At 39.1% G+C, this 17,852-nt stretch overlaps 1 protein-coding gene across 6 annotated transcripts in view; it reads right to left on the reverse strand.

Moving 5' to 3' along the window:
- The window catches only part of CHRDL1 (chordin like 1), a 138,051-nt gene extending 121,284 nt beyond the window's left edge, over positions 1–16,767 (reverse strand). For 2 of the 6 annotated variants that reach the window (XM_036226921.1, XM_036226922.1), the window contains exons 1-2: positions 16,113–16,556; positions 12,482–12,630 (exon numbers count right to left, since the gene is read on the reverse strand). In XM_036226921.1, the coding sequence (XP_036082814.1) occupies positions 12,482–12,630; positions 16,113–16,264 (301 nt within the window). In that variant the 5' untranslated portion in view covers positions 16,265–16,556. Of the gene's footprint in view, positions 1–12,481; positions 12,631–16,054; positions 16,558–16,700 lie in introns of those variants that run through there. The other 4 variants (XM_036226926.1, XM_036226925.1, XM_036226923.1 and 1 more) reach the window with 4 other exon arrangements.
- Positions 16,768–17,852: the final 1,085 nt, after the last annotated feature.

The raw sequence follows: 17,852 nt of genomic DNA on the forward strand, positions 1-17,852 counted from the left end.
ACAAGAAGTGGAAAAATAATTCCTTTTGCAATTTCAACAAAAAAGAATAAAACACCTAGGAATAAATCTAACAAAACATGTGAAGGACCTACATAATGAAAACTACATGATCCTATTAAAAGAAATCAAAGAAGATACAAAGAAATGGAAAGATATCTGTGTTCTTGGATTGGAAGACTCAACATACTTAAAATGACCATTTTACCTAAAGCATTAAACAGATTTAATGCAATCCCCATCGAAATACCATTGCAATTTTTTAAAGAAATAGAACAAAAAAATCATCAGATTTATATGGAAAAACAAAAGACTCCGAATCACTAAAACCATCCTGAGAAAAAAATAATGAGGATGGAGGCATCACTCTGTCTGGCTTCATATTATAGTACAAAGAGACAATAATCAAAATGGCATGGTATTGGTAGAAAAACAGACACATGGATCAAGAGTCAAGAGTCCAGAAGTAAACTCATATTTATATGGGCAAATAATTTTTGACAAAAAAGCCAAAAACACAGTGGAGAAAGAAAAGCCTTTTCAATAAATTGTGCTGGGAAAACTGGAAAGCCACCTGCAAAAGAATGAAACTAGACTATTGTCTATCGCCACACACCAAAATTAACTCAAAATGGATTAAGGACCTTAATATAAGACCTGAAACAATAAAATGCATGGAAGAAAACATAGGAACTAAACTCAAGGTCCTTGGACTTAAGAGGATTTTATGAATTTGACCTCAAAAGCAAAGGAAGTAAAAGCTAAAATAAATGAATGGGACTACATCAAACTAACAAGCTTCTGCTCAGCAAAAGAAATTTTCAACAAGGTAGAGACAACCATCCTGATGGAAAAATATATTTGCAAGCAATACCTCCAATAAGGGCCTAATATCCAAAATATACTAAGAACTCAAAGGACTCAATAACAACAAAAAATAAACAATCCAATCAAAAAAATAGGCAGAGGACCTGAACAGACATTTCTCCATAGAGGACATACAAATCACCAACTAATTTTGAGAAGATGCTCAACATCGCTAACTATTAGGGAAATGCAAACCAAAACCATGATGAGATACCATCTCACACCTGTTACAATAGCTGTTATCAACAGAATAAATAATGAGTGTTAGAGAGAATGCGGAGAAAAAGGAACCCTCATATACTGCTGGCGAGACTGCAAATTGGTACAGCCACCATGGAAAATAGTATGGAGCTTCCTCAGAAAACTAAGACTTGATCTACTATATGATCTAGCAATCCCTCTACTGGATAATTACCCCAATGACTTGAAAACCCACATCTGAAAAGATATTTGTACATCAATGTTCATAGCAGCATTATTCATGGGCACCAGGACATGGAGGCAACCGAAATGCCCACAACAGGCAATTAGATAAAGAATCTGTGGTACATATATACGATGAAATATTATTCAGCCATAAGAAGAGATGAAGAGATAATCATGCTAAGTAAAATAAGCCAAGCAAAAGTTGAAAACCACATGATACCACTTGCATGTGGAATATAAACCTAAAAGCAAAGAACAAACAGGACAAACAGAGACTAGTGGACATGGACAATAGACTAGTGGTTATCAGAGGGTAAGGGGGAGGGTAGAGGTAGATGAGGTAAAGGGAGTCAAGTATGTGGTGACAGAAAGAAATGTAATGTAACTATTTGCAGTGAACACACAATACAATATATATACCTTACTGTTAAATTGTGTACTTAAAACTTACTTGATTTCATTAACCAATTTCACCATAATAATAAAAAGAAAAGAAAAACTATATCCAGAACTATAGGAAGGGAGAAGATGTGAAATGGCTGGCCCTGCACCCGTGCATGGTGGTAGAGCACAGGGAGGGAGAATGCAGCTGCAGAGGACCCCCCTGAAGGAGCAAGGGGCCCTAGCCCTGCATAGGGTGTCCTCTGCCCAGGGTTCCAGACCCAGAAATGATTAGTTCCCATAAAATCTGACTGTAAAAACCTGTGAGGACTTTGGCTGTCTGGGTGAAACAGAAGGAATCTGAAAACCCACATACAGATTCACTCACAGACACTCACCCTGGGCTCCAGCAGAGGTTCGGTGACTCTGGAGATGCAAGGGACATATGGGGAAAGACTGAGTTGCACAGTGTGGGGGCAAGGGATAGAGAGACAGCCTACATTGCTTTTTTGTGGGGCCCTTTCTGGGGCAGTCTGCAGGTGACCATATTGCCTTCCCTGCCCCATACAGCCAATTCTGAAGCTGCACTGGTTTGGTGAGATGGGCCAGCTCTACCCCATGTCTCCCTGGGGCTCAGCCATACCTAGCCCACAAATGTCCTACTGTAGCCCATTGCTGGACAACCAGCCCCACCCCACATCTTATCTGGGAAGAACATTTATTGGCAGGCAACAGCTCTCAGATCACGTGACCCACATGCGGCCCACACATTTCAGAGGGAACTCTTAGTGGCGAGTCAGTGGTGTCAGCCCAAGTCGGACTTTTTCTTGGGTGGTTAGCAGGAGTATGAGGGCCTGAAGAGGATAGTGGTTGTCCTTCCTGAGGAGATTCAACACTGGCATGAAACCAGGCTTTACGTTTCCCGGGTAAAATTAATTCACTTTACCCCAGTAACTCTCTGGGTCCCTGCCCCATCCAACTTGCATTCCACCCAAAGGCTCTTCCAGGTGCAGAGTCATACAGACAACTGTCAGGCAGCCTCAGCCTTGAGGTGCACTGGTCTTTTTGCTAAGTTTCTTCAGGCTCAATACTGGGATAACAGACCTCGGCTCACAGTGTGGTCTCTCCCACATGCCTCCAGATCTAACATAGGCAGCAACGATCTGAGGGTCACTTTGTAGCTCCTACCAGGTAGCCTTGAGCAATAAAAATCAGCAGCTGAACTTGGCCTACTCGCAAGCCCCTCCCAAAGGGCCACAGAACCAACATACCCCAAAGCTAGTGCCAGTACCACCTGACTAGCCCCATAAGTAGCACACCCAAAAGGTGATTTCGACAGATACATGAAACTGCTGAGGTCAGCCTCACACAGCAGCTCATACCCTATTGGTGTAGCCAATCCCCATAGTCAGTCAGCTGGATAGTCAATCTCATCCTCTGATGTGCTAACAGCAATCAAGGCTTAGCTACAATAGAAGACACATAACCACACAAGGAATACACCCAGAGTCATTGGTGGAGATGATTTGGGAGACTGCACCACTGAGCCATACAGGATGCCTACAACACAAGGCCACCTGGAAAAGGCTGTGAGATGTAATAAATCTTCCTAATACATAGAAACAAACACAAAGGGGCATATAAATGAAAAAAAAGAAGAAGAAATATGCCACAAATAAAACTATAGGAGAAAACTCCAGAAATGAAATTAAACAAAATAGAGACAAGCAACCTATGAGAAACAGAGTTAAAAACACAGGTTATAAGGATACTCAATGAGCTGAGAGGAAAGATTGGTAATCTCAGTGAGAAATTCAACAGTGAGATAGTAAGTATAAAAAAAGACCTAGAAACCATAAAGAATCAGTCAGAAATGAAAATACAATAACTGAAATGAAGAATACACTAGAAGGAATCAACAGTAGATTAGATGAAGCAGAGGATCAAATTGACAACTTGGAAGACAAGGTAGCAGAAAACACCCAATCCAAACAAATAAAAAAGTTTCGAAAAAATGCAGAAAGTTTAAGAGACCTCTTGCACAACATCAAGTGTACCAACATCCACATCATCAGGGTACCAGATGGAGAAGAAAGTGAGCAAGAGATTCAGAACCTATTTGAAAAAAAATACAAAAAACTTCCCTAACCTGGCAAAGGAAATAGACATACAAGTCCAGGAAGTGCAAAGAATCCCAAACAAGAGGAACCCAAACAGACCACCAAAGCACAGCATCATTGAAATGCCAAAGGATGGAGACAAAGAGAGAATCCTAAAAGCAGCAAGAGAAAAGTAGCTATTTACTAACAAGAGTACTCTGATAAGAATGTCAGCTGATTTTTCAACAGAAACTTTTCAGGCCAGAAGGAATTGGCACAAAACACTCAAAGTGATAAACAAGTAAAAAACAAGAACCTATAACCAAGACTACTCTACTCAGCAAGGCTATCAATTAAAATGGAAGGTGAGATAAAGACCTTCCCAGACAGGAAAAAGCGAAAGGAACTCATCACTGATAAGCCAGAATTACAAGAAATGTTAAGGGGACTTCTGTAAACAAGAGGATGAAAAAAAACCTCATAAATATGAATAATAACATGGCAATAACTATGTAGCTATCAATAATCACTTAAAATATAAATGGGTTAAGTGCTCCAATGAAAAGACATAGGGTAGCTGAATGAATAAGAAAACAAGACCTATACATATGTCTACAACAAACCAACCTCAGACCAAATGACACATGCAGACTGAAAGTAGGGATGGAAAAAGATTCATGAAAATGAAAATGAAAACAAGCTGGGGTAGCAATACTTATATCAGACAAAATGGACTTTAAAACAAAGGCTATAATAAGAGACAAATAAGGCTATTTCTTAATGATAAAGGAATCAGTATAACAAGAGGACATAATCCTAGTAAACATATATGCACCCAACAAAGGGCAACCTACATATACAAAGCAACTATTGATTGACATAAAGGGAGAGACTGACAGTAATACATTTATAGTAGGAGACTGCAACACCCCATTGACACCAATGGACAGATCTTCCAGAAAAAAAATCAATAAGAGTGGGCTTAAATGACAAACCAGACCAGATCAATTTAATTGATATTTTCAGAGTATTTCACCCCAAAGCATCAGAATACATTCATCTCAAGTGCACATAAAATATTTTCTAAGAGAGACCACATATTAGGTCACAAAACAAGTCTCAATAAATTGAGAAGAGTTAAGTAATATCAGGTGTCTTATCTGGCCACAATAGTATGAAACTAGAAATTGACTACAAGAAAAACTGGAAAATACAAAAACACATGGAGGCTAAACAACATGATACAAAACAAGGAATGGGTTAACAATGAGATCAAAGAAGAAATCAAAAGATACCTAGAAGAAAATGAAAATACAACTCAAAATCTATGGGGTACAACAAAAGCAGTCCTAAGAGGGAAATCCATAGTAATAGAGGCCTACCTCGAGAAACAAGAATCACAAATAAACAATCTAACCTTATACTTAAAGGAACTAGAAAAAGAACAGCAGACAAAACCCAGAGTAGAATAAAGGAAATAATAAAGATCATAGCAGAAATAAACAAAATAGAGTCTAGAAAAAAAAAACTATATAAAAGATCAATGAAACGAAGAGCTGGTTCTTTGAAAGGATAAACAAAATAGGGAAACTTTTAACCAAACACATTAAGAAAAAAAAGATAGGACCCAAATAAAATCAGAAATGAAAAAGGAGAAGTAATTATGGACTTCACAGAAATATAAAGGATCATAATAAAATACTACTAGCAATTATAGGCCAACAAATTAGACAATCTGGAAGAAATGGATACATTCCTAGAAACATACAGTCTCCGAAGACTGAGTCAAGAGGAAACACAAAATCTGAACCTACCAATTACCACCAACAAAATAGAATCAGTAATCAAAAAACTTCCAAAAAAACAAAAATTCCTGGACTAGATGGTTTCATGGGTGAATTTTGCCTAACACTCAAAGAAAAATTAACACTATTCTTCTCAAACTATTCCAAAAAATTCAAGAGGAAGGAAGGCTTCCTAACTCTTTCTGAAGCCACCATTACCCAGATGCCAAAACCAAAGACAATACCAAAAGGGAAAACTATAGGCCAATATCCCTGATGAACGCTGATGCAAAAATCCTCAATAAAATATTAGCAAACTGAATTCAGCAATACATTAAGAAGATCATGCCCCATGATCAAGTTGGATTTAGTCCTGCAATACAAGGTTTAATATTCTCAAATCAATTAATGGGATACACCACATTAACAAACTGAAAGATAAAGATCAATAGATGCAGAAAAGGCATTCAACGAAATCGGGCATTCCTTTATGATTAAAAGAAAACCTCTCAGCAAAGTGGAAATAGAGGGAACATACCTCAACATAATAAAGGCCATATGTGACAAACCTACAGCTGATATTATACTCCATGGGGAAAAGCTAAAAGTGTTTTCCTTAAGAGCAGGAACAAAACAAGGATATTCACTTTAACCATTTCTGTTCAAGGCAGTATTGGAAGTCCTAGCTATGGCAATCAGAGGAACAAATAAAAGTCATCTAAATTGGAAAGGAAGAAGTAAAACTGTCATTATTTGCGGATGACATGATATTAGAGAGGAAGAACCATAAAGACTCCACACAAAAGAAACTGTTAGAACTGATCAACAAATTCAGTGATGTAGCAAGATAAAAAATTAATATTCAGAAGTTAGTACACCAACGACAAACTATCCAAAAAAGAAATTATGAAAACCATCCCATTTACAATTATATCAAAAACAATAAAATACCTAAGAATCAAATTAACCAAGAAGGTAAAAGACCTGTTCTGGAAAATTATAAGTCATTGAAAATATAAATCCAAGATACAAATAAATGAAAGCATATACCATGCTCATGGGTAGGAAGAATCAACATCGTTAAAATGGCCATACTACCCAAAGCAATCTATAGATTCAATGCAATTCTTATCAAAATACCAATGGCATTTTTCAGAGAACTAGATCAAATAATCTTAAAATTTATATGAAGTTATAAAAGATCCTGAAAAGCCATGGCAAACTTGAGAAAAAACAATGTTGAAGGTACCACAATACCTGATGTCAAATAAATCCATGCCTATCTGTTCATTTAATCTATGACAAAGGAGGCAAGACTATGCAATGGAGTAAAGATAGGCTCTTCAACAAATGGTGTTGGGAAAACTGGATAGATACATGCAAAAAAAATGAAACTGGACCACCTTCTTACATAACATACAAGAATAAACTCAAAATGGATTAAGACTCCAAATCCTAAAACTCCTAGAAGAAAACATAAGCAGTAAACTCTCTGACATTGCTATTAGTAATTTTTCTTCTAGTATACTTCCTCAGACAGGGGAAACAAAAGAAAAAATGAACAAATGTGACTTCATCAAACTAAAAAAAATTTACACAGCAAAGGAAACCATCGACAAAACAAAAAGACAACCTACTGAATGGGAGAGGATATACATCTGACAACTGGTTAATATACAAAATAATAAAGAACTCATACAACTCAACACCAAAAGAACAAACAATCCAATTAAAAACTGGGAAGAATACCTAAATAGGTATTTCTCCAGAGAGAACATATAGATAGACTTATGAAAAGATGCTCAAAGTCATGAATCAAAAGAAATGCAAATCAAAACCTATTATAATAAGGTATCACCTCACACTTGTCAGATTGACTATTATCAATAAATCAAAAAACAACGAATGTTTGCAAGGATGTGGAGAAAAGGGAATCCTCGTACATTTTTGGTGGGGCTGCAAATTGGTGCAGCCACTGTGGAAAACGGTTTTGAGATTCCTCAAAATATTAAAACTAGAACTACCTTTTGACCCAGCAACATCACTTCTGAGTAGCCAAGAAAACTAGAACATTAGCTTGTAAAGATCTATGCACCCCTAGTTTCACTGCAGAGCTATTCGCAATAGCCAAAATATGAAAGCAACCTAAGTGTCCATCAATAGATGATTGGATAAAAAATTATGGTACATATATACAATGGACTATTATTACTCAGCCATTAAAAAAATGAGATCTTACCATTTGTAATGACATGGATGGACCTCGAGGGTATTATGCTGAGTGAAATAAGTCAGACAGTGAAAGGTAAATATCATATGATTTCACTTATATGTGGAATCTAAGGAACAAAAGAAATGAACAAACTAAAGTAAAACAGACTTAAAGATACAGAGAACAAACTGGTGATTGCCAGAGGGTAGGGATGTTGGGGGAATGGGTGGAAAAGTTGGAGGGATAAAGACATACAAATTAGTAGTTACAAAACAGTCGCAAGGATGTAGAGTATAGCACAGGGAATATAGTCAATATTATTGTAATGGTTCTGTATAGGACCAGATGGTTGCTAATCAGGGGATCACTTCACAAATTATATAAATATCTAACCATTGTGTTGTATACCAAAAACTAATATAAAATAAAATAATAGAGTATTCCCCTCCCCACAAAAAGAGATTCTTTTTATTCTCTACATCGGCAGTCCCTAAACTTTTTGGCACCAGAGACCTGTGCTCCTATGAGAATCTAATGCCTGATGAGGTGGAGCTGAGGTGGAGAAGCTAGTGCTGCGGGATCAGCTGCAAATACAAATGAAGCTTAGCTTGCTTGCCCGCTACTCACTTCCTGCTGTGCGGCCCTATTCCTAACAGGCCACGGACAGGTACCAGTCTGTGACTCAGGGATTGGTGACCTCTGCTCTATATGACCTATTTGAGTGATGTACAGTATTTGCTCCATAAATATATGTCAAATTAAAAAAAATATTTTTTAATAAAAATAATTGAAAAGGTGCTCCAGTAATAGGAAAATATCACAACAAAACTGAAATATGATTTCCCTGATTAAATTGGACCCCAAATACAAATATTAATAACATTTTGATGAGGGAATATTGAAATGTACACATACATAGATTGTGGGAATATAAATTGATGCAACTTTTTTGGAAGACAACTTGACAGTCCTTACAAGATTGAAACTGAAAATACACTTTGCCTAACAATTCTTCACAAATACAAGCCTACGTGTCTAAAGGTGTTCATTAATGCCTTACTTGTAATAGCAAAAACTGGAAACAAACTAAATATTTACAAAAAGGGACTGGTTAAATAAACCATGGCACATTTATACAACTGGAAACTATGCAGGCACTAGAAAGAATATGGTACTGTTATATTGCAGTGTTCTGACACTGAAGGATGTAAAAGTAAATTACAAAAAAAGACATATATATCCAATTTTTGTAAGAAAAAAACTATAGGAATGTATGTTTTTATAACACAGACAAGAGTTTGGATGAACACATAGCAAACTGTTAGTAATAGTTACCTGTGGGGAGTGGGATAAGAGTTGAAGGATACAGGTTCTTTATAAACTCATACTTTCATATTGTGTTGTATGAGTATTAATTTTATAATTTAAGAAATTTTCAAGTAAGTTTATATAAGCATTTTCTAAGGCTATCTAATTTTCTTTCGTTCTTTCTTTAATTAAGGGTTCACCATCCAAAGTCAAATCTCCTTCTATCACCATATATTTGACCCCTTTTATGTAGCCTTATCTACCTCCTCCCTCCTCCCTTTCTCTCTGTTAACCACTAATCTGTTGTCTGTGTCCATGGGTTTTGTTTCTCTTTTCTTCTGTTGCTTTCAATTTGGTATCCTGCATATAAGTAAAATTATATGGTTCTCAACTTTTTCTGTCTGACTTATTTTGATTAGCATTATAATCTCAAGATCCATCCATGCTGTCGTAAATGGCAGTATTTCATCTCTTCTTATGGCTGAGTAATATTCCACTGTATATGTGTACCACATCTTCTTTATCCACTCATCTACCAAAGTGCCCTTTGGTTGTTTCTATGTCTTGGCCACCATGAATAATGCTGCAGTGAACACTGGGGTGCATGTATCTTCATGGATAAATATTTTCAAATTTTGGGGGTAGATACCCAGAAGAGGGATTTGCTGGGTCACATGGTAATTCTATTCTTAATTTTTGAGGACCCTCCACACTATTTTCTATAGTGGCTGCACCAATTTTTATTCCCACCATCAATGTACCAGGGTTGCTTTTTCCCCACAACCTCTCCAACACCTGTCAATTTTCTTGTTGATACTAGCCATTCTAACAGGTGTGAGGTAGTATCTCATTGTGGTTTTGATTTGCATCTCCTTAATAGCTAGTGAAGTTGAGCATCTTTTCATATGTCTGTTAGCCATTTGTATGTCTTCCTGGGAGAAATGTCTGTTCAGGTCTTCTGCCCATTTTTTTAATTAGATTGTTTTATTTGTTATTGAGCTGTATGAGTTCATTGTGTATTTTGGGTATTAGCCCCTTATCGGAAGGGTTGTTTACAAATATCTTCTCCCATTCAGTTGTTTGCCTCTTTGTTTTGTTAATCGTTTCTGTTACCTTGTAGAAGCTTTTTAGTTTTATAATAGTTCCATTCATTTATTTTTGCTTTTACTTCCCTTGCCTTTGAGATCAAATTCATAGTCGTTTTCAATGGTAGCACACATTACATGGATTATTTATGTAACTGTTCCCCAGTGAAATGACATTTCCACTGCTCTAATTTCTCACTGTTAAGAGTTGCAATCTAAAGCTCTGTGCATGATGTATATGTGTGTGTCTGTGTATGTGTGCATCGAGGAACATACATAGGGCATATGTTTTGAGATGTCTCCTTTAGTGGAGATAACTTTGTACATGTCTTCAAGATAATTAGCCTTGGTATAGCCACACAAAATGATGCTGAAAAGCTTACTCAGGGAATTACGATGACCTTTGCCTCATCATCTATTAGCCTTAAACTGGTGCCCTAGGCCATGTTGTATATAATCATTTCAATATCAACTGAATATCAAAAGTGCTTAAGACAAATTCATAGTCAGTAGGAAATGTCAGAAAGTAATTGTTTTCAGTCTATAAATAGTTTTTAAGTTGTATTTTTTTCGGTGTGTCAATTAAGCTGTACATTACATGGACAATATTCCTCAATTCTTCATAAATATAGACGGGCGACTTCCCAGAAGAGATGGTCTTCTAAGAGTTGCCAACTTCTCTCATGATACCATCTGTAAAAGTCCATAAGGAAGTTTCTTTCTAAGAGTAGAAGAATTTTAAGCCCAGTTGATTCAAGCTGAACTGAGCTGTGAGTATATGGACAACCTTTCTCTCAGGTCCACTTAAATTAAAGAGGATTTCTAGAAGAGGAGGAATCTAATGGACAATAATCAAGTGGGAGGAGATGGTCATTTAAGGTGTGGGTCCCCAACTCCAGGGCTGGGGGCCCATAATGATCCATGGCCTCTTAGAAACTGAGCTGCACAGCAGGTGGTGAGCAGTGGACAAGTAAGCAAAGCTTCATCTGTATTTACAGCCACTTCCCAGCGCTAGCCTCACCATCTCAGCTCCGTTTCATATCATCAGCTTTAGATTCTCATAGGAGCACTGGTCCCTGGTGCCAAAAAGGTTGGGGACCATCGATTTAAAGAATACAAGGGGAGAGGCTGACCCAACTTTCCTTGGTGAGATCATGACCTGCTAATCAATCATACTAGATATCACCACACATCACTCACTTTTAAAAGCCTACTCAAAGGCACTATTTTTCTAGGTAAAAGACTAAGTTTATTATGAAAATCATAGAGGGACAGAAACACACATAACAATGGAATAGGCCTGGCACTGTTCTGCCCGTCATGCCTAATATATTTAACTTATGCTGTAAAGGATAAATGTTTAAATGACAAGCTTCAGATGCTGCTTCAGCTTCTACCAAGAATATTTTCATAATTCCTTCTCATGAATAAGTTCAGAGGAGCCGAGAATGCCCCTCTTAGACTAGTTCCACTTTTCACTTGTTTTGATGCAGCAAAAAGTGGAAATTAGGGCTTTTCCTTCAAATTTGGAGCAAGTGTCTACCTCAGAAATGTCTGTAAGTGGCCCAAAGAAGCTGAGGCTCATACTGTGTGGAGAACCAAAAGCTCCTAACAAGTGCAGAGATATCAATGGTTACTCATAAATCTCCCAAATGTAAGTCAAAGAGGGTTAATTAGCTCCCTTCCTGCCACTCTGCTTTCTCAAACATGTTAGCTCATCACATGGATCGCTGACTTTCTAGAAATATTCTCTGACTTTGCGGGGTATTATTTCTTTCAATAAATGGTATCCAATTTGTTCACGTTCCCTGGAATCTCAATTTCCTCAAAAGATTTTTCAGCTGAATCCAGTTAATATGAAGGTTGTTTCCTTCTTCATTTTTCAGCATAAGAAAATAGGGAGAACCCAATTTACTTTTTCTTTTCTTTTTTCTTTTCTGTGTTATTCTTTTTCATAAACTGAAAACCTTTGCTGAAGAGTCTGCAATTTGGGGAAAAAAATCCAGTTCATCTGTCGGGTATTTCTAGAGTTATGTAAAATGGAATGAGATTTATACAGTTTAAAACAAAAAAAGAAAATAGGCTAATGTGTCATGTGTTCTATGAGATGAAAACTATATGGTAATCAGAAAAACAGCCCCAAATTTAGTTAGCCCGATTCAAAGCTCTTTTATCAACTCATGAATAAACCAGTAACATTCACTTTCTTCTCTTATAATGGCATGGCCACATTTGGGCTAAATCACAATCCCCACAGATTATAACCACATTTTCAAAGAAATTACAAAAAAGCATCCTGTTTTTTAAACTTGAGACACTTACATTTTACTTGCTCTGTTTTGCTCCCTTCTAGGAAAAGAAAAAACAGCAACAAGGAAAAGATATATTTCGTGCTTCCCATTTTCCACTTTTTTCTCATTTTGGCCATGGTAAAAGGCAACTCAAAGCTTTCAGGGCCTGGTATAGTCAAGCTGTTGGGAAGAAAGCAGAAAAAATGGCTTAAAATAGATCATCTAGAAGTGATGGAGATCACTGATGCTTAGGTTTCTAACTTGCTAGGGGAAAAATGCTGGGAATTTACATAAATACAATCATTGTTTTTTCCTGCATAAGAAACAGAACCTGCCTCCCCTGTCTTGCAAAAATTGTAGGAGAAAATTCGAGTGGATGAACATGTATTTCTATCCAATGCTAAGGCGTAATCCTTATAGGCAAGTCATAGGTAAATAAAAATAAATTTTGAATTTTAATTCTAAAAGAATTAAAGTTGATTTCTCAAGAGATTTTCTTTGGGAGGAAGGAGAAACTCGGGTTTGTAAAACAGCTACTTTGCCAAACTAGATAAAAATCATAGGCATGAGACCCAAACAATGTCTGAAATGGAAGTTAACTAATCTTAGCTTCAAGACTACTGTTTTATTAATCCTTTAGGGATGAAGCACAAACTGATTAGTGTTTCTCTTGTGTCTTCTATGGGATCTATATGGATCTTCAGTTTGGCTTACTAATGTTGGAAAACTCAGATGTAATTAGCAAATGGATGCAGTTAAATTCCTGAATGGCTCAGATATATTCCTCTCACATTAAGTCCACTGTGAAATGGAAATTTCAAATGAGCTACTTTTAAGGAAATTTAGGCAAAATTAAATAGGTAGAGTGTTCATAATATATCACCACACAAAAGACCATCAAAGCAACTACAATCCTTAAAAATAGGAGATTTGTATTTCCAGTCTAAGGAGTAAAAGTCTTAAATCTTTTGAGAGCCTTTGAACACAGAAAGTTTGTTATAGCTCATATCCAGTCACAGGTATTTTTACAGACTTGCGATTTTGCAAAATTCTTCCAATGGGTGATGTGGAAATATTTAAATATTCTAGAAACACCACATTTCAATCTGAGGTTAACTCTGAATGGGAACTCAGCTCATTGATCTTTTCAGAGGGTCCGATGTAAATATGGAGTATAAAGAGCAGGAAAGAATATAAGATGATCATTCTGGAGAATTGACTTGTCTTTGGGCCATGATGTGGATGCCACAGCTCCTACTTTAAATGCTATGAAGTTGGCTGCATAATTGGAAATCCATTGTTTCAAATTATGACTATGTAACTGAAGAAGAACCAATCATAGAGAATAATCTGTGCCATCAGCCAGGCTTTGCAGTACCCTTCTGCCTTCTCTACCTCTTCCCTGTTCCTTAACCAAGGATTAAATTCTCCTAGAACTTGTCCCTAGCCTGCCAAAGGCCTGGGTTCTGCCATTTTGGTTCCCTCTGTGAGCTGTGGTCCATCTTCAATCACTCAGAATGTCTCTGTCCTCTGAGAGCTACCAGGTTCCCTTGAAATCATTTGCATGAACAATTTAACACACCTACCCACCTAAGCAAGGTTCTTTTTGAGTTTACTTTAATAAGCTTATCCCTCAAGCCTCCAAATAAGAAAGATTTTTTAAACCACTGAAATCCAATTTATCACAAGTACATATGGATCTCAGGGGGTATTTTTGAAACCACAATTTTCAGGTCTCCCAATGCAAGAACCAAAAGGGTTGTTTTTCTTGTACAATGGTTCGGTGATTCCGTGAACAGTAGCATTGCTTCATAACTCAAGCTGGCAAGAAAAATAGCTGTTCGATATTTTTTTTTGCTTTTCTTGAGTCCCAACTAATGTTATGAGCAAATAGAAAAGTTGGTGACGAGAGAGCAATTAATCTCTTTTGGCATTCTTGTCATCTGTGTGGCCTCCCAGGCTGTGATGGAGAACATCAGAAAACAAATCGCTTTATAAATCCTCACTTTGTATTCTGTGCAGAAATATAAACCAAGACAAGTTCCCTCTCCAGGTCTCTTCCCTATTCAATTTCTCTTTATTCCTTTAACTTTTTCGTTTGGAGGAGTGGGTGGTTCAAGACCTTTGTTGAGACTGCAGCAATAAACACAGGCAAGCATTGCTCAGCAAACATGCCGACTCTTACACTTGCAGAGAGCCAAACTGTCCTTAATTTTTTCAAATTATACTTTGACCCAGTTAACTGGAGTTATTTCTGCATTAACTCTGTGTCTGCTTCACACAGGCTTGTTGTGCCATTGGACTTGCACTGGTTCTTTTATAGGTTACTTAAAAATGTAGCCATTGACATGTTTTGGGGGGATCCAGGCCACAAGAAAGCAAAAAAGAAAACAAAACCTCTGCAACTAACACTGAGGAGGGGGAGGGAGAGTGAGCTTTACAAAAGAAAAAGAAACATGTCAGAATCTAAAAATATGTGTAGATTAAGGCACATTCACGAAACAAGCATTCCCATTGTTCATTTGCATCAAGCAAAGGGACACTGCCCAGCTGTAACTGCAAAGCAATCCGGACCATCAAGCTGTCAGGAGTCTGTCCATTCTCAAAAGAGGTCTCCTGGATAGAAGAGAACCAAAGAGACATTCCCAAGGGAAGACTAAGGGCTGAACACATGTCAGTCAGCCAGTTCTTCATGCCCCACAGTGTCTCTTTAATCCTCCCAGAGAGGCTTGACTGACCTTGTAATCTCACATTCACTATCATCTGTGGGATATACCCTAGGGTAGCAATTCTCTTTCTGATAAACAATAAGAAAGAACTGCATTCTCCTGCCCTATGTCCATGGGCTAAAATCCTCTCCCACTCTACCTCCCAACAGGAAAAGCTCAGTTCACTAGTTGTGGGTTGCCACTGAAAAACAGCAGTTCTAGCCAGGCATTTCTCTTGGAGTCAACGCCTTCATTGCTGCTTATGATTGACAATGACTTGCATTTGGCTTGCAAAACACCTTGCTATCTACCATTCTGTTCATCCCCCACAACAACTTCAGGCACACTGTATACCAGAAAACTCAATTGCCCATTCTCATATAATTAGTGGCAGGGCCGGAGGAACTAGAAGGCAGGTTTTCCAGGCCCTGAACTCTGGTGATACTGTGTTGCTTCCTGAGCTTAGCGTCTCCAACCCTGAACCTAGTGATCGGAGCTGGAAAATGAAGCAGTTATCCAGAGGATAGAGGAGCCTATCGCCCGTCCTCCCTGTTTCATTAACTTTAGAACGTATTAATCACCCACTGGTTCATAGCACTTTAGCAAGTGAGAAGGAAAGGTTCAAGACACAGGCGACGACTTAAGGGAACTGCAGAACCCATTAGGTAGCTTCCAAAGCGGCCTCCCCATAGAGATATGCAGGCCCATGGGAAATGGAGAGTAGTGAGTTCGAATCCAAAGTCCCCAACGTGCTTCTGTTCGGAGCCCTGGACCCCACCTCTAGCCCAGCTGCTGCCAGCTGGGCTCTAGAACGAGTTGGGGTGGCAGATTAAGAGAGTTCGGGGAGCCCTGAAGGAACTTCCAGGAGCGGCTCCAGCCAGCAAAAGATATCCTACCTGTGCAAAGGCTGGAAAGGAAGGTAGGGCAAAAGGGCGCCGGGCACTGCTCACTGACCTGCCCATTAGCGTCCTCCGTCTTCCACGCGTGCACGCGCTCCGAGCTCCCTGGGGTGCTCCTCCGAGGTCTGGGGCTTGCAGGTTGTGGCGAGAGCTAGAGCGCGCGCGATGGGGGAGGGGGAACCCAAAAGTAGGTGGGAGGAAAAACATCGCCGCCCTCACACCACGAGGGAGTAGTGGTTCGCTAGGCTCCTGGGGGCAGAGCCAAGGCGCGGGCGCGGCGGCCCGGGGCCACCTGCCCGCCCGCCGACTGTCTGCTCCCCACTTAGCCCGCGAGGCCCGCCGCTCGGCTCAGGCGGGAAGTCGGCGAGTGGGCAGCAGCTGCCAGCCCGCACTCCCTCTCCGCCCCGGCACCACAGCTTTATTTCTGCTCCCCCCACCCAAAAGTTAAGATATCGGGAGAAAGTGTGAGGCTCAGCGGGCGACTTTCCCATCACGCAGCGCCCCCACTGCACCCCCCTCTCTCGCTAAGCAGGCATTGGGGTCTTAAAGGGACCGCGCATCTTCTCCGGCCCCTCCTCCCCTTCTGCGCAGGACGCACCTAGGAGTTCGCCACCACTCGCTCCCACCCCAAGACTCCAGCTACCTTCTGACTCCCCTGCACGGAAGCCTGCACCCCTCTCCACCGGCACAACGTTCTCTCTGGGTGCATGTATCTGATCTTTTCCTGAGCTGGTGCGCGGGACGCAGAATGAGCTGGCCTCACAAATTAGGCCCTAGCAAGCTGCTTATTATTTGGGGGCGTTTTCTAAATCCCCATTGCAGCTAGTAAAGTGACAAAGCGTTTGTGTCCTTAAAGGCAGGGTGGAGATGCGGGGGTGTGTGGAGGAAGAAAGAACGACTTAGAAATCAACTTTCTCCCAAAAGGAAGCCTCCGAAGCCCCATGGAAGGGGACTTTATGATCATTAAAGGTCTTGAAGCAAACTTGAAGTGGTCCATCATAGCTTCCACTGTTCTAGCAGTCCCTATGATTCTGAGTTGGGTCAAAAACCTAACCCTGAAATCACTGCTGATGCCTTGGTGAGCTTTAGACAGACTAGTCCAAATTTGTGTTTATTGGATGAGTGATAGTTAAAAATAATTATCAGAAACTTCTAAAACCCCAAAAGCACTGCTGCTAAACTTGGAGAACATCAGGGCTTTTTTTGACGACATGGAACTGGATAACATTAATATCCTTGACATTGGTATACCACTTTATGGCTTACAGAGTACTTCCATATAGATCATTATTATTTTTTTTAACTCTCACAACAAGCTGTGATCTATCTATAGCCTTATGCATTAGAGTTGGTGTGGACCCTCTGGACCATTCATCTCAACCTCTTCATGCCACAGAAGAAGAAATTGTTGGAGGAGGTGATGTATCCAAGGTCACACAGCAACTAGTAAATTATAGATTTGAATTCCAATTCAGATCCCCTGATTTTCAGCCCACTACTCTGATTGTTATCTCCAATCTGTTGATGAGAAAACTCAAGGAAATTGGGACTTGTCAAAAATGCACATATCAGGAACAGAAAACAAAGGAAAATTAAAACGAGAATAATTGTCCCTGGAAGTTACCTCCTTTTTTCTTTCTTCAGAAGTGTTAATATCATCCAACTAGCCCCTGCATTGCTGGAGATGTTTATTTCACTGTTAACAAAGGAAGGGGGGCTGTTTCTAAACTGTTGCCTTCAGGGCCCAAAATGTCTAGCTTCCTTCTGCTGCTTGGGTAGCCATACAATGCCACAT

The sequence above is a fragment of the Rousettus aegyptiacus genome, unplaced genomic scaffold (assembly GCF_014176215.1).
Source record: "Rousettus aegyptiacus isolate mRouAeg1 unplaced genomic scaffold, mRouAeg1.p scaffold_m13_p_9, whole genome shotgun sequence".
Classification (NCBI taxonomy): Eukaryota; Metazoa; Chordata; class Mammalia; order Chiroptera; family Pteropodidae; genus Rousettus; species Rousettus aegyptiacus.